The 26,131-nt window shown below is 42.6% G+C and overlaps 3 protein-coding genes across 3 annotated transcripts in view; 1 reads left to right on the plus strand and 2 right to left on the minus strand.

The window, feature by feature from the left end:
- Window positions 1–22,300, plus strand: part of GCK72_000099 (uncharacterized protein) — a gene marked incomplete at both ends in the record, with an annotated part of 30,227 nt that extends 7,927 nt beyond the window's left edge. The window contains 12 exons of the mRNA XM_053722265.1: window positions 2,037–3,095; window positions 4,005–4,304; window positions 5,085–6,098; window positions 7,199–7,329; window positions 7,379–7,952; window positions 8,870–12,533; window positions 12,858–13,004; window positions 13,768–15,815; window positions 16,870–17,257; window positions 18,579–20,215; window positions 21,059–21,311; window positions 22,176–22,300. Coding sequence (XP_053590910.1) covers window positions 2,037–3,095; window positions 4,005–4,304; window positions 5,085–6,098; window positions 7,199–7,329; window positions 7,379–7,952; window positions 8,870–12,533; window positions 12,858–13,004; window positions 13,768–15,815; window positions 16,870–17,257; window positions 18,579–20,215; window positions 21,059–21,311; window positions 22,176–22,300 — 11,340 coding nt within the window. The remainder of the gene's footprint in view (window positions 1–2,036; window positions 3,096–4,004; window positions 4,305–5,084; window positions 6,099–7,198; window positions 7,330–7,378; window positions 7,953–8,869; window positions 12,534–12,857; window positions 13,005–13,767; window positions 15,816–16,869; window positions 17,258–18,578; window positions 20,216–21,058; window positions 21,312–22,175) is intronic.
- GCK72_000101 (uncharacterized protein) lies at window positions 2,043–4,175 on the minus strand (the record flags this gene model as incomplete). The annotated part of the gene is made up of 2 exons (XM_053722267.1): window positions 2,043–2,632; window positions 3,998–4,175. 2 exons carry the CDS (start codon window positions 4,173–4,175, stop codon window positions 2,043–2,045), a joined length of 768 nt encoding a protein of 255 aa, XP_053590912.1.
- Window positions 22,301–23,666: 1,366 nt separating the features above from the next.
- Window positions 23,667–25,257, minus strand: GCK72_000102 (uncharacterized protein; the record flags this gene model as incomplete). Its single annotated transcript, XM_003093813.2, has 4 exons — window positions 23,667–23,864; window positions 24,837–24,926; window positions 25,031–25,188; window positions 25,239–25,257. The coding sequence occupies 4 exons, from the start codon at window positions 25,255–25,257 to the stop codon at window positions 23,667–23,669; spliced, it is 465 nt and encodes a 154-aa protein (XP_003093861.2).
- Window positions 25,258–26,131: the final 874 nt, after the last annotated feature.

The raw sequence follows: 26,131 nt of genomic DNA on the forward strand, positions 1-26,131 counted from the left end.
GATCTTACGAAACCATGCACAGAAACCTGAATACAGTGCGCGTCATAAAGATAGCCCCCCTTGCGATTATGTCAGATCTGGCTCAGCCGTAAGTTTTCCTGAAAAATGGGTAACAGCATTCGATTTCTCATTCGAAATAACCCCTGGGTGCAAAGTTTCATGAATCTCCTACAAAAACTACGGGTACACCATCGAAAACTTGAAAAATAGGCCGCGTCATAAAGATAGCCCCCCTTGAGAATTTTCAATTTCTCCATGATTTTTTACCATTTTTTCACTAAAAAATGTTCTCAAACAATAAAATTCGCATTTTTATCAGCGTTATCTTATTTTTCTCCATACTTTTACAGCAAAAATTCTACTTTGAAGAGCCAGTTATGCTAAAAACTCCAAATATCGGGATTTTTGAGGAAAACGATCGTAATTCGCATTTCAAATAGAGGGAGCAATCTTTTTGCACGGTATTTTACTTTTTTCGGTACTTCCCTGATAATTTTATCTTACTTTTGGCTGAAAAAAGCGGCTCTGAATGCTCAGAGGCCATCCCAATGTGAAGGAAATTCACTTAGGAAGACGGTTTTGAGCTTCATCAAAATGAAGAACGTCTGAGAATCTGTTTTTATGGTATAGTTTTTGAAAGAAATAGTAGAATCAAGTCTCATGTTATTACCAAGACATAGATGAACTACTTTGACCAATTAGTAACAAGTACTAGTCTTTCAAATCATGATCCAGTGTCCCAAATCTTTGTTCACTAGTAAAACACTGGATATCGTGAGTTTAACGATGAGTAGACAACTTTTTGAAAAGAAACTACAAACATTGTTTTTGTTTGAAGGTTTTTCACTCATTTCGAATAATTTTATATCTCTTAAACTTACTATTGATTCGAGAACACAATATTCCTTTGTGAAAATAACTTGACCATGATTTCTACTGCTAGTACTTATCTGTAACCTGGTAAGGTCTCTTAGAAATGTCTTAGTGACATAACTAAAGTTTATTTAAATCATTCTCAAAAAGATTTCACTTCAAAACAGATTCTCAGACGTTCTTCATTTTGATGAAGCTCAAAACCGTCTTCCTAAGTGAATTTCCTTCACATTGGGATGGCCTCTGAGCATTCAGAGCCGCTTTTTTCAGCCAAAAGTAAGATAAAATTATCAGACAAGTACCGAAAAAAGTAAAATACCGTGCAAAAAGATTGCTCCCTCTATTTGAAATGCGAATTACGATCGTTTTCCTCAAAAATACCGATATTTGGAGTTTTTAGCATAACTGGCTCTTCAAAGTAGAATTTTTGCTGTAAAAGTATGGAGAAAAATAAGATAACGCTGATAAAAATGCGAATTTTATTGATTGAGAACATTTTTTAGTGAAAAAATGGTAAAAAATCATGGAGAAATTGAAAATTCTCAAGGGGGGCTATCTTTATGACGCGGCCTATTTTTCAAGTTTTCGATGGTGTACCCGTAGTTTTTGTAGGAGATTCATGAAACTTTGCACCCAGGGGTTATTTCGAATGAGAAATCGAATGCTGTTACCCATTTTTCAGGAAAACTTACGGCTGAGCCAGATCTGACATAATCGCAAGGGGGGCTATCTTTATGACGCGCACTGTATCACTATTTTCTGCATTTCGTCGTAAAATCAGATGTTCGGTGTTTGCAGACAAACAAAGATACCGTAATCCGCATTTTGGAAACTATCTTCTTAAGTTGAAACTTTGTTTTGGGTTACTGTAATCCCAATTCTGTGCAAACACCAAACGACAAAATGCAAAAAACACAAAAACTTGTCTACCGTAAATTCTGATTTTTCTGAATGTCCGCGACCAGAGGGATGGGAAAGACCTGGCGCGTCGTTGACGCCCTCCCTCTGATCGCGGACCTTGGGGAAAACTATCGTTAGATGGCTAAAACACAAAATTTTCGAAAAAATAATGAAGTAATCGAAATTCTCATAAAATTCTGAATAAGGTGGCATTTTTAATTTTCAGAATTATCAAGTTTGAATTGTAAAAAATTAAATTCCAGGAGCGCTCAATCTTCTCCCTCAAAGCCTGTTCCCATCAAAACCAACCGATCCCCGACGACTCCCGTGAGCACCCATGCCGCGCCTCGCAATGCACCCAACTCTGTTTCGCCACGCCCTCCGAATCGAATCCCAACGAGCTTGAAGCGAAATGCGCCTGTCGTCAAGGCTTCAAAATCAACAAGGACAATAATCACAGTTGTCAGAAGGACCCATCGGAGCCCATCGAGCAGTTGTGTACCTCTAACTCCACCCAATTCCAGTGTAAAAATGGAAGATGCATTCCAAAAGAGTGGAAGTGCGACGGTGAGAATGATTGTCTGGATGAATCCGATGAAGTTGACGAGAAAGGAGAAAAATGTTTCCACGAGACAGAATGCGCGGAGAACACCATCAAATGTCGGAATACCAAAAAATGCATCCCCGCTCAATACGGTTGCGACGGTGATAACGATTGTGGTGACTATTCCGACGAGGACGTCAAATACTGTAAGGACGGCCAGAAACCAGTCTGCGCCGCCAAGAAATTCCAATGCGACAATCACAGATGCATTCCGGAGCAATGGAAGTGTGATAGTGATAATGATTGTGGTGATGGCTCAGATGAGAAAATTGAGCTGTGTGGTAACGCGACATGCGCCGCCAACCAATTCTCCTGTGCAAATGGAAGATGTATCCCTATCTATTGGTTGTGTGATGGTGACAATGATTGTTATGATGGGACCGATGAGGACAAGGAACGGTGCCCACCGGTGCAGTGCTCGGCTCTCCAATTCCGATGTGCCAACGGCCGGCAGTGTGTCCCCCTAAGAAATCACTGCGATGGACAGAATGATTGTGAAGATGGATCCGACGAGGACTCCTGCGCAGTCTCTACAGAAACTTGCACATCGGAACAGTTCAAGTGTCAATCATCTGGTCTGTGCATTCCGGCGTCGTGGAAGTGTGATGGTCAGCAGGATTGTGATGATGGGTCCGATGAGCCAAAGTTCGGATGTACCAGTGGAAGACAGTGCAAAGCGGATCAGTTTAAGTGTGGAAATGGAAGGTGTATACTGAATGTGAGTTTACACAGCTGAAAATCACAAAACGCAAAATCCGGTTTTTGAAATGTCGTACTATTAGCTCGGCACAGTTTTACAACCGCTCTCTTCAACGAAACAGAGGAAAATTGTGTGCGAAATTAAGAGACTTAGAGAAAGAGAGACAATTGTAAGAAACGGTACCAAGCTAATAGCTCAAAACCGCCGCAAAGCGGATTATCGGAACTAACAAAGGAGTCAAGAACTTGGCCCCCTAATACTTTAGGGTCCGTAAATTCCGAATCTGAAATACAATTCTGCAAAATCCTTCTGTGAGCCGAATCGACGGGCTCGAAAGTATCAGGGACAACATTTTTGAGTCTATGCGTTCCTGGTCGTACCGGACTTTCTGAACACAATTTTCTTGCGGTCATACGCCAACAATTTTCAGTTTTAGCGCTCTAGACTAAAATTTTGCGGTTTTTTGAAAGCGGAGCTGTTGTCTGTTGAAAATTCTAAGCTTGAGCTCAACAGAGCGCAGATCTTACGAAAACATGCACAAAAAGGTGAAATTCATGATTTTCTGCATTTTGTCGTAAAATCTGATTTGCGGTGTTTGCGGACAACCGTAATCCGCGATAATTTAAAAAATTTCTTTTTAAGTAGAAACTTTGCTTTGGGTTACTGTAATCAGTGGAAACACCAAAATGCAGAAAACAAGAAAAACTTGTTTTCTGTAAGTTACCGTAAAGTTTGATGCATTAGGTCTGCGGTGTTTGCAGAAATCTGAAAATACAGTAATCTTTTGCGTGAAAATGTGAATTTTTGATAATAGCGGTCGCGCAACGTTTTTGACAAAATTTTCAGTGTTAGGGCTTTAGAATACAATTTTGAGCATTTTTCTTGGAATTTTGATAAAATTTAGACTCTAAGACTCCGACTTTCCAGAACTGGCTGTGCGACGGTGAAAACGATTGTGGTGATGGCTCCGACGAGTCCGCTGAACGTGGATGCAAGACGCCGATGAACGCCAGAAAATGTCCATTTGAACATGTCGCCTGTGAGAACAATCCAGAAGTCTGTATCCCACTTCACCAACTGTGCGACGGTAAACGTCATTGTCCGGGCGGTACGGATGAAGGAGGACGGTGTGCTAGAGACTTGTGCTCGGCGGATCGTGCTGGATGTGCGTTCAAGTGTCACAACAGTCCGAATGGACCGATTTGTAGTTGTCCGTCTGGTGAACAGGTGAGTGATTTTTTTTGTTGAAATTTTTATACTTAGAAATTTTGATAAATATCAACCGGGAATATCCGCGGAAAAATATCTGACTAACACAAGAAAACACAAGATTTTCGAAAAATAGTAACATCTAATTCCTGTGCAACCACCGACGAAAAAATTCACAGATCTGCATTTTGTCGTAAAATCTGATTTTCGGTGTTTGCAGACAAATAAGCCTACCGTAATCCACGATAATTTGGAAAATTTCTTCTTAGGTAGAAACCTTGTTTTAAGTTACTGTAATCCCAATTCTGTGCAAACACCGAGCGACCAAATGCAGAAAACACAAAAAACTCGTTTTCTGTAAGGTACCGTAAATTCTGATGCATTGGGTTGGCGGTGTTTGCGCAGAAAGTTGAAAATACAGTAATTCTTAGCATGGAAAATGTATGCAAAAGACATCTGGACACAGACAAACAGACAGACACGAGCAATTTATCAATTTTATAAGCTTAAAACTAGAATTTCTACCACAAAATTTGAAATTCTACGATATTTTTTTGAAAACCTTGTGTTTTAGCCGTCTAACGATAATTTTCCTGAATGTCCGCGACCAAATGGAGGAGAACAACGACTCGCGTGGTCTTTTCCCTCCCTCTGATCGCGGACATTTACAAAAAGTGTCGCTGGACCGTTTAAACTTTACATTTTCAAAATTTGAAAAGTGCTAGCTTATATAGAATTTCACGAGCTTTCCAAATACTATACTCTCTTTCTGAAAATATAATCGCTTTACTCTTCCAGCTCGTCAACAAAACCAAATGCGAGCCCGAAAACGAGTGTCTCGACGCAAGCAGTTGCTCCCAACGATGCAAAGACGAGAAGCACGGATTCACCTGTTCGTGTGACGAGGGATACGAGCTGGACGCTAACAAACGGACATGCAAAGTGACGAATAATGTCGCGGATACCAGAATCTACGTGTCAAACCGAAATCGTATCTACTATAGTGACCATAAGCTGGAGAACTGGCACACGTTCGGAGCTATCGTGGAGAATGCGATTGCGCTTGCGTGGGATAGCTTAACAAACCGAATCTATTGGTCGGATATTCGAGAGAAGAAGATTCTAAGTGCAGATCGAAACGGTACAAACGCCACTGTCTTCATAGCAGACGGACTTGATATCACAGAAGGAATCGCGTTGGATTGGGTGGGTCGGAATCTCTATTGGGTGGATTCTTCCCTGAACACAATCGAGGTTGCCAATCTTGAAGACCCCACGAAGCGCACTCTCCTAGTCCACCAGAATATCAGTCAGCCACGTGGAATCGCTGTGGACCCCCGGAAAGGATTAATGTTCTGGACGGATTGGGGACAGAATCCATGCATCGAACGGGCGTCGATGGACGGTACGGATCGTCAGATTATTGTGAAGACCAAGATCTACTGGCCGAACACTATCGCTCTAGATTTGACCACTAATCGTGTGTACTTTGCGGACTCAAAACTTGACTTTATCGATTTTGTGAATTATGATGGAACTGGACGGACGCAAGTGTTGTCGTCATCGAAATTCGTGCAACACCCGCATGCTTTGGCTATTTTTGAGGATATGATGTACTACTCGGATAGGCGGCTTCAGAAACTTCAGGTCTACCCGAAATACCCGAACGGGACCACCACTGAGTACCCGAGTCATACGTTCAGCAAGGCGCTTGGTGTTGTTGCAGTTCATCCGGCTCTTCAGCCAGAGATCAAGAATAATCCGTGTATGAATAACCAGTGCAGTCACATTTGTTTGTTGAATAATAAGAATGTGAGTTTTTTGAGAAAAAACTTGAAAACATTTAGTTTCATTGTGGCAAAACGGTCTAAACTCAATATTTTCCAAAATTTCAAAAAGTTATCCGATGGAGAATTTTACGAGAATGTCGAACATCAACTTGAAAATTTGGAAACATTGAGTTATGACCGTCTAACGACAATTTTTGTCAATGTCCGTGATCAGAGGAAGGGGAAATACCACTGATATCCTAGAGCCTTGGTACTGTAACCTATATCTTCATTTTTGAGAACCTGATCCTTTGGTACAGTAACTCGGGTCTTAAAATAGATATCAGGGAGCTAAGGTACAGTAACCTATATCTTCATTTTTGAGAATCCGATCCTAGGTACAGTAACCCAGAACCAAAAAATCAAGATCCTGTCTACAGTACTGTTTTCAAAAAAAATTTTCGCGCCCAAAACACTTTAGTGCATTTGTGAACTAAAGTGTTTTGGGCGCGAATTTTTTTTTTGAAAATCCTTGGCCAAACTTTATTTTTTTCACAGTAACCCGGATCCTAAAATTGGATATCCTGGAGCTCAGGTACAGTAACCTAGAATCAAGGAAATCATGATCCAGGCTACAGTAACCCAGATCGATAGAAATCGTCTCAAAACTCAATATTTTTTGAATTTTCAAAACGTTACCATACGTTGAATTTTACAAGGAATTCAGTTATCTTATTTCCAAACTAGCCCACATACGATTTCTGTGACAAAAATGGTGTTAAAAGTACCTATCGGAATGTCCGCGACCAGAAGGAGGGCATCAACCGCGCGGGCGGTCTTTTCCCTCTTTGTGGTCGCGGATATTGGAGAAAACGGTCTATAGTCAACATTTTCCAAAATTTCAAAATGTTATTCGATAGAGAATTTTACGAGCATTTTGAATATCAACTTGAAAATCTGAAAAAATTGAGTTTAAACCGTCTAGCGACAACTTTTGTGAATGCCCGCGATCAGAGGGAGGGGAAAGACCTGTGACATGGTTGACGCCTTCCCTCTGATCGTGGACTTTGCGGAAATTTATCGCTAGACGGCTAAAATACAAGATTTTCGAAAAATGAAAATGTTATACCTCTCAATTTTCAGTCCTACACCTGCAAATGCCCAATGGGACAGAAATTGGATGGATCCGGAAAGACATGTGTCGATGACGCCAAACCATTCCTTGTCATCATTCAGAAGACAAATGTATTTGGAGTCGAAATGAATCAAGCAGCGTGAGTTTTTCTGTTCGAAGGATCGCGCTCTATAGCTAAAATTTTTCAGCGCCAACGAGACGCCAGTCCTCGCCGGTATGGTTCCCCTCTCCGGTCTCGGCAACGCCTTCGACGTCACCTACGATGCACTCAGTGAGGAAATCTTCATTCTGGAGCACACTAACCACGCGAAGACCCTCGCCCAGATCACCACCGACTCAGCAATCTACCGTAGTACCGTGAACGGTGGTAACAAGACGAAGATGTTCTCATCGGCAGTGCCTGACGACTCCTATTGTCTCGGCTTCGATTGGAACGGTCGGAATCTGGTGGTCGGAAACAAGGTGTCCCAGACCATCGAAATAATTTCCACCCGTGAAAAACAATATCGATCGGTTATTCTCTCCAACGATCAATCCCCGACGGCAGTCGTCACTCCGGTCTCTATCGCCGTTGACGCCGACAAAGGATACGTGTTCTGGTTGGATCGAGGGGGCGGAGCTTCGGATGCTAAGGTCGCTCGTGCTGGATTGGATGGAAGCAACCCGTTGGTGATTGCAAGTAATGATTTGGCTGAGTTGGATCATATCGCTCTGGATACAACTAATCAAAGAGTCTACTTCTCGGAAGCCAAAGCTGGAAGAGTGAGTTAAAAACAAAATTATTTTCCAAGGCGGAAAATTCCCTGAATTCTGAGTAATCTTTCAAAATTTCAAAAAATCGCCGATTTTCAACGATTTTTTTAGCAAAAAGTTGGAATTTTGGCATTTTTAGGTCTAGAATTGGTTAAAATCAAGTTTGCGACTCGAAAATTTGCATTTTTCAGCATTTTTAACTCCAAGAATCAACATTTTGGCTGTTTTACAGATAAAAATGGCTGAAAACTGAGTTTTTAAAGCGAAAATTGACGATTTTCAACGATTTTTTAGCTAAAAATTGAACGCGGTTTTTTCAAAATGTTGAATGTCTAGTGCACATGAGACGCGTTGGATTTGCGGGGGAAGACCATCAGATTCATCAAAATTCGATATTTTTCAATATTTTTAGGCTTCCTTGAAAATCCGGAAAATAGAGACCGGAAAATGCTGTAAGGTCAAAATTTTTTCTAAAAAGCTCAGTTTTCAGCCATTTTTATCTGTAAAACAGCCAAAAACTTGATTTTTGGAGTAAAAAAATGTTTAAAAAATACAATTTTCGAATCGGAAACTTGATTCCAGCCATTTCTAGACTTCAAAATGCTGCCAGGCGGTCTAAACTCAATATTTCCAAAGTTTCAAGAAGTTACCGGATTAAAAATTTTACAAGGATTTCAAATATCATATTTTCAAACTAGCCCACATGCGCGTGAAAATCTAAATAGGAAAACATTTTGAAACTTTTAAAAATGTTGAGTTCAGACCGTCTATGGACACTTTTGCTCAATATCCGCGACCACAGCAGGGAGGGGAAAGGCGGCGCGCGTGGTTGACACCCTCCCTGTGGTTGCGGATATTCCCGTCAAAGCGTCTAAACTCAAAATTTCCCAAGAATTTCTACCGACCGGCTAACCAAACTATTCCAGATCTCCTCGGTCACCTACGATGGCCAAGACCGTCACTACGTGCTCAGCGACGGCGGTCGCCAACCGAACGGTCTCGCCTTCCACGGCGACCGTCTCTTCTACGCCGACTCCGCCTTCGACTCCATCGAAGTCGCCACAATCAACGGCGACTCTCAACCACCACAATGGACACATTTCAAGCGCGACGTCGAGAATCTCGCCAACATCAAAGTGCTCCAACCAAGAGCCTCGTCAAGCAGCCATCCGTGTCACATCAATAACGGAAACTGCGCTCACATCTGTATCCCACAAATGTTCGCCCAACACACGTGCACCTGTGCCAACGGATATGTCAAGGATGGTCCAACCTCCTGCAAACTTTACGACGAATCCTTTGTCATCGTGGCCACCAAGACCAAAGTCATAGGTTACCCAATTGACGAAGTCCAATCGAAGGGAGTCGCTATGGAGCCAATCGGTGGATTATCGATTACAGGAGTTGACTATGATTTCGAGTCAAAGACTATCTACGTGGCGGAAGCTTCTGGAATCAACAAGGGTATCACTGCCTACACAATCGGAGAATCGGCGCCAAGAGCTGTGATTCGTGACTCAATTGGATCCTTGACAATTAAAAGTATCGCAATCGACTGGATCAATTACAACATGTACTTTATCAATCATGACGCCGAAAGGACTAATATCGAAGTCTCGAAACTCGACGGTACCTATCGGAAGATTCTCCTCACCACTAAAACTGAGACCCCCTCCTCCATCGCTGTAGACCCAATCGGTCGCTATCTGTACTGGGCGGATCAAGGACAAAAGCCAAGCATCCAGAGATCCTTCCTTGACGGGTCTCGACGCGAAGTTATCGTCTCTACAGGCATCGGGGAGCCCACAGATCTTGTAGTGGATGTAGCGAGTCGTATGATCTACTGGTCGGACGCCAAGATGGATGGAATCTTCCGTGTTAGAAGTACAGGTGGATCACCTGAACTAGTCCGTGCAGATATCGCCTCGGCAGCCGGTGTGGCATTGCATGGCCAGAATATGTACTGGACGGATAACAGACTGGAGAAATTGTTCCGCGCAACCTCGAAACCAAACCAGACCTCACTTCTCCTCTCCCCAACCACCGTGGCCGCTTCCATGAAGGATATAGGAGACGTTGCCGTCTTCTCGTCCACCAATCAACCAAGATCTTCAAGTCCCTGCCAGATCACCGACAATCTCCGAAAGAGTCCATGCACCCAGTTGTGCTTCGCCACCCCAGGTACCCAGACACCAACTTGCTCGTGTGCTCGAGGAGTGCTTAAGGGAAGAACTTGCGAGGAGCCGGATACCTATTTGATGTTCTCCGATGGTGATAAGATCATTGACGCCGCTATCGAGCCGGATGTGAAGGCGTCGAGACCGCTTAAGGAGCCGTTCCCAGAAATTACCAATCTCCAAACCTTTGATGTTGATGTCAACTTGAGAAAAGTGTACTTTGTGGTGGAATCCCCCATTGGTGTTAACATCTCTTGGTTCTCAATGAACAACGCTGAAAATCCACGTCTCGTGTTCGGCGCCACCAAACAACCACATGCCAAGGAGATCCGTCATATCTCTGATATGAAGTTGGATTGGCTCACTCAAAAGATTTATTTCACAACAGGACGAGGTGGAAAAGTGATGGCAATCGATACTGCCGGAGAGCACCTGTCAACTATTGCATCTGGAGATTGGACATACGCCCTTGCCATCGATCCGTGCTCCGGACTCTTATTCTGGTCGGATTCAGGATATAAAACTTCCGGTGGACTTTATGAGCCAAGAATCGAAAGATCTAATCTAGCTGGTGGAAACCGGAAAGTAATCGTCTCCGAATCCATCTCCCTGCCAGCTGCCATCACAGTAGACTTCCGAAACCAAATGATCTACTGGGCAGATGTCAACCGACTCAATATCGAAGTCGCGGATTACAATGGAGAAAACCGGAAGATTATCGCATCAGGATATCGTGCCAAGTCCCTGGACCTCTGGGATCGCTGGCTCTACATGAGTGACCCATTGAGCAACGGTGTCTTCAGAATCGATAAGGAATCTGGATCTGGGTTGGAGAGTGTGGTGGCTGATAGAAGGATCCCTGGAGCTCTTCGAGTTTTCGCAAGTGAAACCGATGTCAGGACAAGGAACCAGGTGTGCAACGCCTTGACCGCTCAACTCTGCAAAACGGATAATGGAGGATGTGACCAACTTTGTAGTGTAATTGCTGATGATATCGGATTGGCTGCTAGCAAGGTTCAATGTTCTTGTAATGACACTTACGAATTGGTGCAGGAGCCTGGAAAGGATTACCCAACTCAATGTGTGCTTCGAGGAAGTAACGCGGAGCCCGCCAAGGAGTGTCTTCCACCGTACAACTTCCAGTGTGGAGATGGCTCATGTATCCTACTCGGTGCCACGTGTGATTCTAAGCCGGATTGTCCAGATGCGTCAGATGAGAATCCAAACTACTGTAACACTCGTGCGTGTCCAGATGGCTACCACCTCTGCACTAACCGTCGTTGCATTGACTCAGCCAAAAAGTGTAATCACATCGATGACTGTGGCGATGGATCTGATGAACTCGACTGTCCATCCGCGGTGTCATGTGCCGAAGGAACGTTCCCGTGTAGCAATGGTCATTGTATAAACCAGACGAAAGTTTGCGATGGGCATAATGATTGTCATGATGAGCAGGTGTCCGATGAGTCGTTGTCGACATGCCCTGGATTGCCGATTGATTGTCGAGGAGTGAAGATTCGGTGTCCGAATACTAATATCTGTATTCAACCCGCTGATTTGTGTGATGGCTATGATGACTGTGGAGATAAGGCCGACGAGAATCAGTTGTTCTGCATGAACCAGCAATGCGCCCAACACTATGTCCGGTGCCCATCAGGAAGGTGTATCCCGGAGACTTGGCAGTGCGACGGTGACAACGATTGTAGTGACGGGTGGGATGAGACGCATACCAACTGCACTGACACATCTGGAAAGAAGATTTGTGTCGGCGACTACCTATTCCAGTGCGACAATCTCAAATGTATCTCTCGCGCGTTTATCTGTGATGGAGAGGATGATTGTGGAGATGGCTCCGATGAGCACACAAGACATGGATGTGGTAACCGCACTTGCGCCGATCAAGAATTCCATTGCGCCTCGAATGCAAAGCTCGCTCAACCGAAATACGAGTGTATCCCTAGAGCATGGCTATGTGATGGCGATGTGACGTGCGCTGGTGGCGAGGATGAGTCGACGGATCTCTGCAAGACTGAAAAGAAGGAATGTAATAAGGGAGAGTTCCGATGCAGCAATCAACACTGTATCCACGCCTCATGGGAATGCGATGGTGACAATGACTGTCTGGATGGGTCCGATGAGCACGCAAACTGCACCTACTCCTCGTGTCAACCGGACTTCTGGCAGTGCGCCAATCACAAATGTGTGCCGAATTCCTGGCGATGCGATGGAAATGATGATTGTGAGGATGGGTCTGATGAGAAGGAGTGTCCGAAGAATTCGGCAGCTGGGCAGAAATCGTCAAAGTGCTCGAAGAGTCAATTCCAGTGTACTTCTGGAGAGTGTATCGATGATGCGAAGGTTTGCGATAGAAATTTTGATTGTTCGGATCGATCGGATGAGAGTTCGCTTTGTTGTGAGTTTTTAAAGAGTTTTTAAAGGGGGAAGGAATGTGGAGGGCTCCGTAAATCGACATAAGATAAATGTTGATTTACGCAATTTTCAAAATGGCGGAAGGCGTAAGGTTGGGCGACCGTAATTCGTGACAATCTCATATGTAGATTTACGTAGTTTTTTTTCACCGTAAATTGACAAGGAGCATATTTTGATTTACGCTCTATTCTTAGACCTTTATCGTCGATTTACGAAAGGATACTGTACCTTCGTAAATCGACACTACGCTATCGGTTTACGAGACGACCCTCAAACCTAATCCCTACCATATTTTCAACATTTTCAGTCATCGACGAGTGTTCACTTGCCGAAAAACCGCTATGCGAACAAAAATGCATTGACCAAAAGATCGGATACAAATGTGACTGCTATGAAGGATTTGCGATTGATGTATCGGATCAGAAGAGTTGTCACAACGTTAATGAATGCTTCGGTGAGTTGAAAAATTTCAGAAATTTTGAGTTTAGACCATGACCGTGAATGCCCGCGGTTCGGAAAATTGCTCGAAAACGTTTTTTTTTTTGTAAAAAAAACGCGTCTCAGGTGCGCCACACACTCAAAATGTTGTGAAACCCGCGTTTTCCTGCTCAAAATGTCAGATATCTGTGATTTTCGTTTCGAAAACTTGATTTCAGCCGTTTCTAGACCTGACAATGCTGAAAAACCCAACTTTTTGCTAAAAAATCGACGAATTTCGCTTTAAAAACGCAGTTTTCAGCCATTTTGGTCTGTAAAACAGCCAAAAACATGATTTTTGGAGTGAAAAATGCTGAAAAATTTAGTTTTTTGTTTAAAATTGGCACGTAAAACCATCTAGCGACACTTTTCCTCAAAGTCCGCGACCAGAGTGAGGGGAACATCTACGCGCGCCGTTGACGCCCTCCCTCTGGTCGCGGACATTCCGATTTTGACATCTTTCTCACAGAAATCGTATGTGGGCTAATTTGAAAATATGATATTCGAAATCCCTGTAAAATTTCACGTCAGGTAACTTTTGGAAATTTCGGAAAATTTTTGAGTTTTGAGATGATTTCCATGGATCTGGGTTATTGTACCTAGGATCAGATTCTGAAAAATGAAGATTTAGGTTACAGTATCTGAGCTCCAGGATATCCGATTTTAGGATCCGGGTTACGGTACCTAGGATCAGGTTTCCACAAAGTTTCAAAGTTTTCAACAATCTTATGTTTTTCCAGAAGGAATCTCCGGCTGCAGTCAAAAATGCGACGACAAAATCGGTTCCTACAAATGCGCGTGTGTCGAAGGCTACCAACTATCCAGTGACGACCATAGCTGCAAACGAGTCGACATGGAACCCACACCCTTCTTCCTTCTCGCTAATAAGCATTACATCCGAAAGATTTCAATGGACGGAAACAAGTACGAGATGGCGGCTCAAGGATTCGACAACGTTGTCTCTCTAGACATCGATTTGACGGAGAAGAAGGCCTATCTCATCGATCAAGGAAAACTGAGACTGCTGAGAGTGAATCTCGACGAAATGGACTCTCCACTATCCTCCTATGAGACTGTCCTCCGGCACAATGTATATGGAACCGAGGGTATTGCAGTTGACTGGGTTGCCAGGAAACTTTATATGCTAAACCGTCAAGAGAGATCCATCAGAGTCTGTGAACTAGACGGGCGGTTCTGCAAGACCCTCATCCGTGACAGAATCCAACAACCGAAGGCTATCGCTGTCCATCCAGGAAAGGGATACCTGTTCTTCACCGAGTGGTCCCTACAGCCATATATTGGAAGAATGGCGTTAGATGGCTCTCCAGAGTTGCAAGACCCAATCTTCAAGCTAGCGGAGCATGATCTCGGATGGCCGAATGCGATCGCTATCGATTACTTCTCCGATAGACTATTCTGGGGAGACGCTCATCTTAACGAGATAGGATTCATGGATTTCGATGGAAACGGACGGCGCCATATCCCCGCTCAACGAACGAGTCATGTGTCCTCTATGGTGGTCTTCGATGATTACTTGTACTGGACGGATTGGAATCTTCGAGAAGTGATTCGCTGTGACAAGTGGACAGGGAAGAACGAGACAGTCCTCAAGAAAACCGTACAGCTCCCGAATGACTTGAGAATCGTCCACCCAATGAAACAACCCGCCTACCCGAATCCATGTGGGGATAACAACGGAGGATGCTCACATCTTTGTTTGATTGGAGCTGGAGGCAATGGTTATACCTGTTCCTGCCCAGACCAATTTATTCTATTGACGGATCAGAAGACTTGTGAGCCAAATTGTACCGAAAGACAATTCGCGTGCGGTGGAGACGATGCAAAATGCATTCCAAAGTTATGGTATTGCGACGGTGAACCCGATTGCCGTGACGGATCAGATGAGCCTGGTGAATCCATCTGTGGCCAAAGAATCTGCCCGGTTGGAGAGTTCCAATGCACAAACCACAATTGCACCAGACCATTCCAAATATGCGATGGAAACGATGATTGTGGAGATGGATCCGATGAACAAAACTGTGATAAGGCTTGTGATCCATGGATGTTCAAGTGTGCGGCGACTGGAAGATGTATTCCAAGACGGTTCACTTGTGATGGCGACGATGATTGTGGAGACCGGTCGGATGAAGCGGACACACTTTGTATGTCTGCAGACCGGAACTGTACCGCCGAAGAATTCAGGTGTAATAATAACAAATGTATCGCAAAAGCATGGCGATGTGATAACGACGACGATTGTGGCGACGGATCCGACGAGACGCCAGAATGCGCTCAAATCGAGTGTAAGAAGGGGTGGACTCGATGCTCCACATCCTATCGTTGCATCCCGAACTGGGCGTTCTGTAATGGTCAGGATGATTGTCGGGATAATTCGGATGAGGAGAAGCAGCGATGCCCGTCGTGCGATGATGTCGGAGAGTTTCGATGCGCGACAACCGGGAAATGTATTCCGCGGCGTTGGATGTGTGATACGGAGAACGATTGTGGTGATAACTCGGATGAGTTGGACGCGACGTGCGGTGGAACGTCACGCCCTTGTTCCGAATCCGAATTCCGGTGCAACGATGGAAAATGTATCCCTGGCTCCAAGGTGTGCGATGGCACGATTCAGTGTAGCGATGGATTGGATGAATCGCAGTGTACACTCAGAAGATGTATGCCTGGACATCGACAATGTGATGATGGAACGTGTATTGCCGAGCACAAGTGGTGTGATAGGAAGAAGGATTGTGCGAATGCGGCCGATGAGATGCATTGTGATGATGTGGTGAGTTTTAGTAAGGGGAGAGGTGTAAGTGCGCTCTAAGGCACCTAAGCCAAATTTTGATAGATCGAGAAAGCCTTTGAACGCACAAGATCATAGGTAGCGTGGTAGATAATGTGGTAAAGTAATGGACTCTGTAGCAAACTTCAAATGTCCGGTAGAGCGAAGTTGCATCGCTAATCTAACTTTGAGACCAAGGGCCTTGGAGTCCAGTAGAGATAGCAGCGCGGCGTTTTTCTTCTCGAAATTTCGCTGCGTAGCGTCTCAAAAAGTTATATAGGGGTTTTTAATTGTTTTTCGAAAAAAAATGGTCGAGAAATGTCACTTTTTGCTTTGAATGTGTCATTTTCCGAGTTTTTTAATCGTTTTTCGAGAAAAAATGGTCAAAAATGTCTTTTTTTTGCTCAAAATCCGTCATTTTTGAGTTTTTTATCGTTCTTTTGAGAAAAAAATGTTCAAAAAATGTCATTTTTGCTCAAAATACTCCCGATTTTTTTCGATTCCTTAGAATTTCGCTGAGTAGCAACTTACCACAGTGAATCTGATTGTACAGTAGAGCGCGTTTAGAAATATAATTTCTTTCCTAAATTTGCTGCGTAGCGACTCTAAACAACAGATACGGACATTCATAAAAAGTATCGGTAGACGGTTTAAACTCAAAATTTTCCGAAATTTCAAAAAAGTTACCTGATGTAGAATTCTACGAGCATTTTGAATATCAACTTGAAATTTTGGAAAAATTGAGTTATGACCGGCTACCGACACTTTTTTGAATGTCCGCTATCAGAGGGAGGGTGTCAACGGCGGTCTTTCCCCTCCTTTTGATAAATTGTTGCAAAACGGTCTAAACTCAAATTTCAAAAAAGTTATCCTCTTATGGTTTTCAAATATCAGCGTGCCGAGCCAATAGAAACCTCGCTGCGTAGCGACTTTAAGCAAAAGATACGTAGTTTATGCAAACCTACACTTTTTCCTTCATTCCCGACAGACCGTCAAACCACAAAATTTTTCAAAATTTCAAAAAGTAACCCCAAATATCACATAATCTGTTTTACAGTCCCGGCGTACCTGCTCACCATTCGAATTCGAGTGCTCCAACTCCGTGTGCATCCCCCGCAAATTCATGTGCGATGGAGACAACGACTGTGGCGACAACTCGGACGAGACATCCACAGAATGCCGAAGTGCTCAATGCGACCCGCCCCTTCGCTTCCGTTGTGCTCACTCTCGTCTCTGTCTGAATATTCTTCAACTGTGTAACGGTGTCAATGATTGCGGACAGAATGACCTGTCGGATGAGCATTTGTCAATGTGCTCGAGCTTCTCAGAGTACGGAGATTGCACATCGGATCAGTTCAAGTGTGCCAATGGAAGATGTGTGAATGGAACACTGGCTTGTGATAGGAAGGATGATTGTGGTGATGCGTCGGATGAGATCGGATGTTGTAGGTTTTATTTTTTTGCGGTGGTGAAGGGTGCAGCTGAGTATTTGAGTATTCTGTTATAAGGTTAGGCGACACGTCTGGGGAAGGGGCTCAGCAAATGCGCTCTACGATATTTTACTCATTACAAAGCGCAATTTTAGAGCTTTTCGATATTTAAGAAGGCATAAGTGCTTTTTTCTCTAAAAATTTCTTAATCAACGTTGGTTGCAAACAGGCGACGCACACTGACAAAGCTAAACTTGTGGAAAAAAACGCGACGCAGCCGTTCCGCGTCAGAAAACTGGCTGAGATTGGGAAAACGGCTCTGCGACATTTCACAACCGTCGCAGTTGCGAAATGGCTAGTGGTGAACATGACGCGGAGCAATTTTTACAATCTCAGTAATTTTTTTGACGCGGAGCGGCTGCGACGCGTTTTTCCACAAGTTTTGCTTCGTCAGGTGCATCGGAGTGTCGCAGCTCTGAAATATCACGGAACCAAAATGTTTGAAGTTCAAACAAAAGGCGAACACGCGACGCACCTGACTAAACCGCTCCGCGTCAGAAAAAAAATTGGCTGAGATTTCAAAAAACCCGCTTAACTCGCTTAAAACTCAACGTTATTAGCTGAAAAGTATACCAAAATGTAGACCTCGACGATTTCTATACCTGCTACCTACTACGAGTCGGTTAGCTACTTGTAAATATGCAGTGAGCCGGAGAAAAGTGGCAAAAACACGAAATTGCTTTAAAAAATCCACTCTTACCCAGATTACAGTGACCAAGTTATACTGACAAATAGGTTTGGTCACTATAATTATGCCACTGTATTTCAATCATGACTAAAAACCCGTTTTGGTAATTTTTGCGTTTTTGGCACTTTTTCCCGGCCCGATGCACATTAACGATCCGTTATACGGCTCGTATTAAATCACAGACATAGACCTCACTGAGATCTATATTTTGATAATTTTTCAGCGCATAAGATTGAGTTTTAAGAGAGTTACACTGCGGACCGTGTCGGCTCCTAAAATCTAGTTAAAATTTCTTCAAATCTTGTCAAATCTTGTAAACGCGCTCTACGGAACACTGCACAAAAAGCTTTGGAGCATTGTTTGAAGTCCATTCCGCACGATGAGGCCAGGGCTACCAATGCAACCGCGCTCTATTGACTTGAACGGTACACTTTTTGCGTCACGTTGAATATGCGAACGTATGTGCATACTATACTGGCTATATAAATTCGAATGTTCACCGTGACTCAAAAATTGTGCCATCCTTGTCAATAGAGCGCGGCTGCATTGGTCTCATCGTGATACCCTACTAAACCCCACTATTTCCAGCGAAACACGGCGGCAAAACGTCCTGCGAATCCTTTGGCAACAACGGTGGCTGCAAACACATCTGCACCGACATCACCGACAGCTTCTACTGTCACTGTCGTGACGGATTCCGTCCAGACCCACAAAGCCCCAAGGACTGTATCGATATCGATGAGTGTGCTGGAAACAACACTTGCACTCAGTTGTGTCTGAATACCAAGGGCTCCTACTTATGCAGATGCCACGAAGATTATGAGAACAATGTAGTCGTCGGGTCGATGACTGGAAAGGATTGTAGAGCAAAGGGCGATGCGGCGAATGTAATGATTGGTGCGGATTCTTCATTGGTTCAACTATCTCTTCATGGTGCTGGAACCAACAGACACGCTGCTGCAAAGGCAAATGACGAGGATAATGATATAATTGGAATTGCATTTGACCCCAGGAAAGAGATGATGTATTGGATCGATGGCTCGGAGAGAACCATCTACCGCTCAGCGATAGCCAATGGAAACCAAAGTCATGAAGGACAAAAGTTGGATATCGACTTTGCAGGAATGGGTGTAGTCCCTACCGCTATCGCAATTGACTATACCACGGGTAACCTATTCGTAGCAGCGGTATCTGAAGATATCGAGATTGGAATGGCTAGAAAGAAACGAATGTCAGAGCCGGTTGACAATCAGAACAGTGGATTTATCTTCGTCGCATTGCCAGATGGGCGGTACCTCAAGAAAATTGTAGCAGGGCACCTCCAACAGCCAACCGCGCTTATCACTGCACCAACTGCCGGACGAATTTGCTATTCGGACGCCGGGCTCCACGCGAAGATTGAGTGTGCTGATATGGATGGAACTCACCGTCAGATTATCGTAAAGGATCTAGTATTCAGTCCAACATCAATGGCAATCGATGAGGGAAAGAACAATCGAGTATACTGGGTGGATCCCAAATATCGAAGAGTTGATGCAGTAAACATTGATGGTACTGATAGAACTACGGTAGTTCACGACAAGAACATACCGTATGCAGTGGATGTGTTCGAGAATCATATCTACTGGCTTAGCAGAGAATCCAAGACTCTTTACGTGCAGGACAAATTCGGACGAGGCAGAGTGTCGGTGTTAGCCTCCGACCTGGAAGATGGTCATACTGTAAGAGTGAGTCAGAAGTATGCAAAGGACACTCAGAGGATGGTCTCCGGATGTGAAAGAGCACAATGCTCTCACATCTGTGTATCCCTTCCGTCATCCGGATTCGCTTGTCTGTGTCCAGAAGGAATCGTCGCGCAGATGGATGGATCTTGTGCGACACAACATGTGGAGGCCCTAGTCATGCCGAAACAATGTAAATGTACGAATGGAGGAAAGTGTCGATTGGATGGATCCTGCGAGTGCACATCGGACTTTGAAGGTGATCAGTGTGAGAAGGAATCGAGTGTGAGCAGAAAGATTATTGGAACGCTTTCCGAGAATTTCTTCACTGTCTTACTCTACATTTTGGCGTTCTTAGCGGCACTTGGATTGATCGGATTTATTGGACTCAATGTTTATAGAAGAAGACAATTGTTGTTTAAGAAGAATGAGGCGGCCGATGGAAGCGTTTCGTTCCATGGAAATGTGATATCGTTTAGTAATCCGGTGTTGGAGTCGAAGCAGGTCAGTCGAATTACAGATAAAGATATTCGAAATTCTCGTAAAAATTTAAAGAGGATAACATTTTCAAATTTTCAAAAAATATTCAGTTTAAACCGATTATTAGCTGAAAATCGCGGTTTTTTCTGAAAATCGTGGGTTTTTGGCTGGAAATTGTGGTTTTTTGGTTAAAAATTATAGTTTTTGGTTAAAATTGTAGTTTTTTGACTGAAAATCGCGGTTTTCTTTTGATTTTTAAGCGGGAAATGTCTGAAATTGACTGAAAATCTTGGTTTTTTGACTGAAAATCGAGGTTTTTTGGCTGGAAATTGTGGTTTTCTGACTAAAAATTATAGTTTTTTGGCTGAAAATCGCGGTTTTCCATCGATTTTTGGGTGGAAAATGTCTGAAATTGACTGAAAATCGTGGATTTTTCTACATATTTTTTAAAAACCGATGTAGAACCCCGATTTTCAGTCAGTTTCATACATTTTCACCTAAAAATCGATTAAAACACAACGGTTTTCATCCAAATTCAGTCAATTTTAGACATTTTCCACCCTCAAAATCAATTTAAAAGCGATTTTAAGCAAATTTATAGTGACAATCTGGGTTTTTTAAAACAATTTTTAGGTGGAAAATGTCTAAAATTGGCATATTCGAAATCCTGACAATAATCTAAATAGGACAACATTTTGAAAATTTGAAAAAAATTGCCCTCCTTCCAGTCGCGGTGTTGCAAAACGGTGTAAACTCAAAATTTTCCGAAATTTCAAAAAGTTATTCGACGTAGAATTTTACGAGCGTTTTGAATATCGTATTGAAATTTTGAAAAAAAAACTTTACACCTAAAATCCCGTTTTCCAGGACGCCCCCGGAAGCGAGTTCAGCATGCAACAGATGACATCGATGCACGAGGACTCCACAACATTCACGAATCCAGTATACGATCTGGAAGACGTTGATATGTCATCGCCACGATCGAATAATTCGGATGATCAGCCGACCACGTCGGCAGCTGGAATGTCATCTCCAACTGGACCATCAACATCTCACTCGTTTGTGCCACCGACTTTTAATCAAGACGAAATGGAAGTCAAGACGTCGGATCAAGTTATTGGTAAGAATAGATTTTAAGGAGATTTTATGATCTTTGAAATAGACTTTGAAATTCCGTCACAACTTTCAAATAAACCCAGAAAAAAAACGAAAAAAAAGGACAAACTTTGACATGTCCCCTTGGTGTCACTTTTTGTCCCAAATGTCCCAAATTTATATTTTTCTGGTAGAACAGAAATAGTTCTACATTTTTGTAGTTGACAATTTTTAGATTGCTCCACATGCTTTTGAGCTATAGGTGTTTGAAATTTATGAAAATTTACAGTTTTAGTAAAAAAAAAGACAAGTTTTGAAATTTTCCCCTGGTGTCATTTTTCACCCAATCGTTCCAAATTTATATTTTTCTGGTGAATCAAAACCAGGGCTACATTTTTGTAGTTGACAACTTTTCTCTATCTTTTCACGCTTTTGAGATACGCGTCTTTAAAGATAGGTACCTCCAAAAGGAGGGGGAGGAGACGCAGACAGTCAGACGCTCTCGTTTCTCTGCGTCATTCCTCCCAGATGCCTAACTTTAAAGGCGCATATCTCAAAAGCGTGAAGAGATATCAAAAAGTTGTCAACTACAAAAATGTAGCCCTATTTTTGATCTACCAGATAAATATAACTTTGGGACAGTGGGGACAAAATGGGACAGCAGGGGGACATGTCAAAGTTGGGTGTTTTTTCATTTCTAATTTGATTTTTTTTAAATGTTTTTTTAGTTTACGTAAATTCAAAGCTTGTTTTTTTTTTTTTGAGTTTTGGTTTTCTAGGCCACCGAGTGAGAACCCAGGCCACCACTAAAAATCGCGTATAACAGTCAATTTCAGCCGGCTTTTCACCAATTCCAACCAAAATTTTATAAATAATCTCAATTTTTCAGTCCCAAAAGCGGAAATCTCCAAACCGCCGGTGCCGGCTCGACCCAACAAGAAGGAGAAGAAGGAGGACCCACTTCGAGTCGACAATCCCCTCTACGATCCGGATTCTGAAGTTTCCGATGTCTAAATTCTCTATTTTTCCCGCGCCCAAAAAAAACTTCTCTGATTCTCTGTTTTTCGAAAATTTGTACATGTTTTTTCACTTTTTTTTTTCAAAATTTTCAGTTTTTTCTTTCCTTCTCAAAAGTGCCTTTGTCTTCTAGTTTCCCACTCTCTATTTTAGCTCCGCCCCCTTTTTTCATGAAGCCCCACCCTCCCCCAATCCCCCCGCGTGGTATTGATCACACACACGTGTAAAATTTCTTCGTTTTTTTTCAAACATTTCAAAAATTTCTATTCATAATAGTCATAATAATAAATTATTATAAACTAATAATTACCTGTTGTTAATTTAAAAAAAAGCGTCTTTTTTGCTCAATTTTCGCCTGTGACGCTATCCAAGAAGGCTGGTGCACCTCTGACGCGCTTTCAAAATGGTTTTGGAGTCTGGCGTGTCTTTGACGCGTTCTCAATATTTTCTGTTTTCTGGCGTGTCTTCAACGCGTTTTCAGAAAAGTTTGATCTGTCTGGCGTTCTTTTGACGCGCGTGTTTTTAGAAAGGTTTATGGAAGCTGGCGTGCCTTTGACGCAAATTCAAAATGGTTTTTGGAGTCTGGCGTGCCTTGAACGTGTTTTAAGCAATTTTAGTATCGCTGGCACACTTTTGACGCGATTTCAATAAGGTTTGTGGAGTCTGGCGTGCCTTTGACTCGCGTGTTTTTAGAAAGCTTTATGGAGTCTGGCGTGCCTTTGACGGTTTTCAAAAACTTGAAATTTGTTTCTGTTTTGAAATACCGAAAATCCGAAATTTTGTTATTTTAGTTGCCCCCAAACGAAAAAAATTTATTAGAAACAATTTTTCAGATGGAAAAGAGCGCCAAAATTATTTCGAGCTCGCATTCTCCGTCGTCGACGTGTTGTTCTCCTTTTGATCTTCCATTACCGTTCGATCAGGGTCTACTGGAAAGGTTTTTAGATTTTCTTATGTAATAATGTAATTAAAGGGGAACTGCGGTATTCTAAAAAATCGAGATATTTTGATATGAATCGACTCAGAATTTTGTAGAAAAGAGAAAAGTCTCTTGGAGCCAGGTCCGAAAATTCGTCTGAAAAAAGTTATGAGGTCTCAAAGTGTCAAAAAAGGGTCTTCCTTTTTCATCTGCACGGCGAGAGACTTTAAAAAAAAATTAAATTAAACATTTCATGCGAGAGACCCTTTTTTGACACTTTGAGGCCTCATAATTCGCTTTAGACTAATTTTCGGACCTGGCTCCAAAAGACTTTTCTCTTTTCCGCAAAATTCTGAGTCGATTCATATCAAAATATCTCGATTTTTGGAATACCGCAGTTCCCCTTTAAGTTCAATTAATTTCAATTAATTATGCAATTAAAAATCACTCACATAACTGCAAATACAAGTCATCAACGTAGTCGAGCACCTCGTCCACTTCGAACTCCTCTTTCGACGCACTCTCTTCCGCCGTTTGGTTTTTGTTGGTTTTTGATGATTTTCCAGGTGTCCGTGAACTGGTTGGTGTCAGGTGGGGTGTCAAGTCCTCGATTAGTTTCACTCGTCCCATTCGTCTTGGTTTCTGGAAAATTTCATGTTTTTTTGGCGAAAAAATGGGAGTGTCTCATAGCAAATTTTACGCTGATTCCGAATCTGTAATCAGTTTTTGCAAGGCAAGTCGGAGAAAAAAAGTTATTCACGTTTTTCCGAGAATTCAGTGCAAATAGTCTTAAAACTGAAACTATGCATGTTTTCAAAAAAATTGTTATGTGTTTTTTGGATTTTGCTGCGTTAGAATTTTATTTAAATTTTAGGCTCCGCCTTTCAAAATAGTTGGCGCACCTAAGACTCCTTAATTTCCTTGTACACGTGCGTGAAGTCTGGCGTGCTTTTGACGCAATTTCAAAAAAGTTTGTATAGTCTGGCGTGTCTTTGACGCGATTTCAAGAAATTTGGTTCTGGAATCTGGCGTGTCTATAACGCGATTTCAAAAAAGTTTGTTCTGTCTGGCGTGCCTTTGACGCGATTTCAAAAAATTTGGATTTGGCTGGCGCGCCTTTGACGCGATTTCAAAAAAGTTTGTAGAGTCTGGCGTGCTTTTGACGCGATTTCAAAAAGTTTGTAGAGTCTGGCGTGTCTTTGACGCAATTTCAAAAAAGTTGGTTCTGGCTGGCGCGCCTTTGACGCAATTTCAAAAAAGTTGGTTCTGGCTGGCGTATCTTTGACGCGATTTCAAAAACGTTGGTTCTGTCTGGCGTGCCTTTGACGCGATTTCAAAAAAGTTGGTTCTGGCTGGCGTGCCTTTGACGCGATTTCAAAAAAGTTGGTTCTGGCTGGCGCGCCTTTGACGCGATTTCAAAAAGGTTTTCTATGACTGGCGCACCGTTGACGCGTAGTCAAAATTCTACTGCTTTGCAAAATTTTTTAATTCAAAAAAAAATTCACAATTTTCAATTATTGTACGTAAACCCGGCCCGTACTGCTCTTGCGTTTTTCAGTAATGGCCTAACTTTTCCTCTGTCTACAAAACTAGGCCACCCCTTGATATTCTTACCAAATCCTGTCTAAATATAGATTCCGGTGAAGTCTTCTGCCCTAACAATGCCAAATCGTGTACACTGAACCCTTCGGCGTCGAATATAACCTAAAATTTTTAGATTTTGGAAATTGAAATCCGGTTGGCGCGCCTCTGACGCTATCCCAAAAGTCTGGCGTGCCTTTGGCGCGTTTTCAGTGTCTGAAACGTACCTGATACAACTCTTTCTCCTTTTGAATGATTTTCCGGTCTTTTTCAACAATAATCTGCTGCTTTTTTGATTTCTTTTTCAATTTCTTATTCTGATAATTCATTTGTGTCGGCTTTTTTGTAGCCGGTGCAATTATTTCGTTCTTCTTCTTCTTTTTGCCTGAAACTAATTTTCTCTGTCAGGGAACGTCCAGTTCAAAAAAAACTCACAAGAACATGCGTTACCCATTCTGCAACCGTTATTGAGAAGGAGGAAAAATATAAAAACTAAAAATTTTGATTGAAATGGCTAGAAATGAATTGTATTTCTCAAATTTACGTTGGAAATTCTTGTTTTCCAGAGGTCAACACTTTTTTCACGGAGAACTTGTTGAAAATGCGTTAAAGGCACGTCAGACTCTACAAACCTTTTTAAAAACGCGCCAAAGACACGCCAGACATACAGAAATTCCTTAGAACGCGTCAAAGGCGCGCCAGACTCCACAAATCCGGTTGAAAACGCAACTGTCGTGATTAGTTGTACGGTATCTCTGCGGACAGAAAAATGCCTCTAATAGTTTTTTCGATAAAATTATAGCGCATATATTACCATTGCATATCAAAATGCGGGGAATTTTTTTCTCTATCCATTTCAAAAACTTTGATCCGTTTTCCGTGATCCTCGAGCGTTTCAAACGTTTGTCATACTGTTTTCTCAAAAATAGCCAGGGACAAAACTCACTAGGGGAAGGTCATGGACTCGGTCTGGAGTTATGAGTCGTGACCTATATCATTTGAAAGCTGAGAAAACGATGATTCCAAATACATATTCAGTTTTTTGCCCTTGAGGCCTGGTATTCAAAAAAAACAAGGCCAAAGTTCGGAAAAATGATCAATTATTGCCTTTCTAACACGCGAAAAACTTTTTGAAATACTTTTGCCATTTTCGCGTGTTAAAAAAGCAATAATTTATCATTTTTCCGAACTTTGACCTTGTTTTTCTTGAATACCAGACGTCGAGGGCAAAAACTGAATATATATTTGGAATCATCGTTTTCTCAGCTTTCAAATGATATAGGTCACGACTCATAACTCCAGACCGAGTCCATGGACCTTCCCTAGTC

The sequence above is a fragment of the Caenorhabditis remanei genome, chromosome I (assembly GCF_010183535.1).
Source record: "Caenorhabditis remanei strain PX506 chromosome I, whole genome shotgun sequence".
Taxonomy (NCBI): Eukaryota; Metazoa; Nematoda; class Chromadorea; order Rhabditida; family Rhabditidae; genus Caenorhabditis; species Caenorhabditis remanei.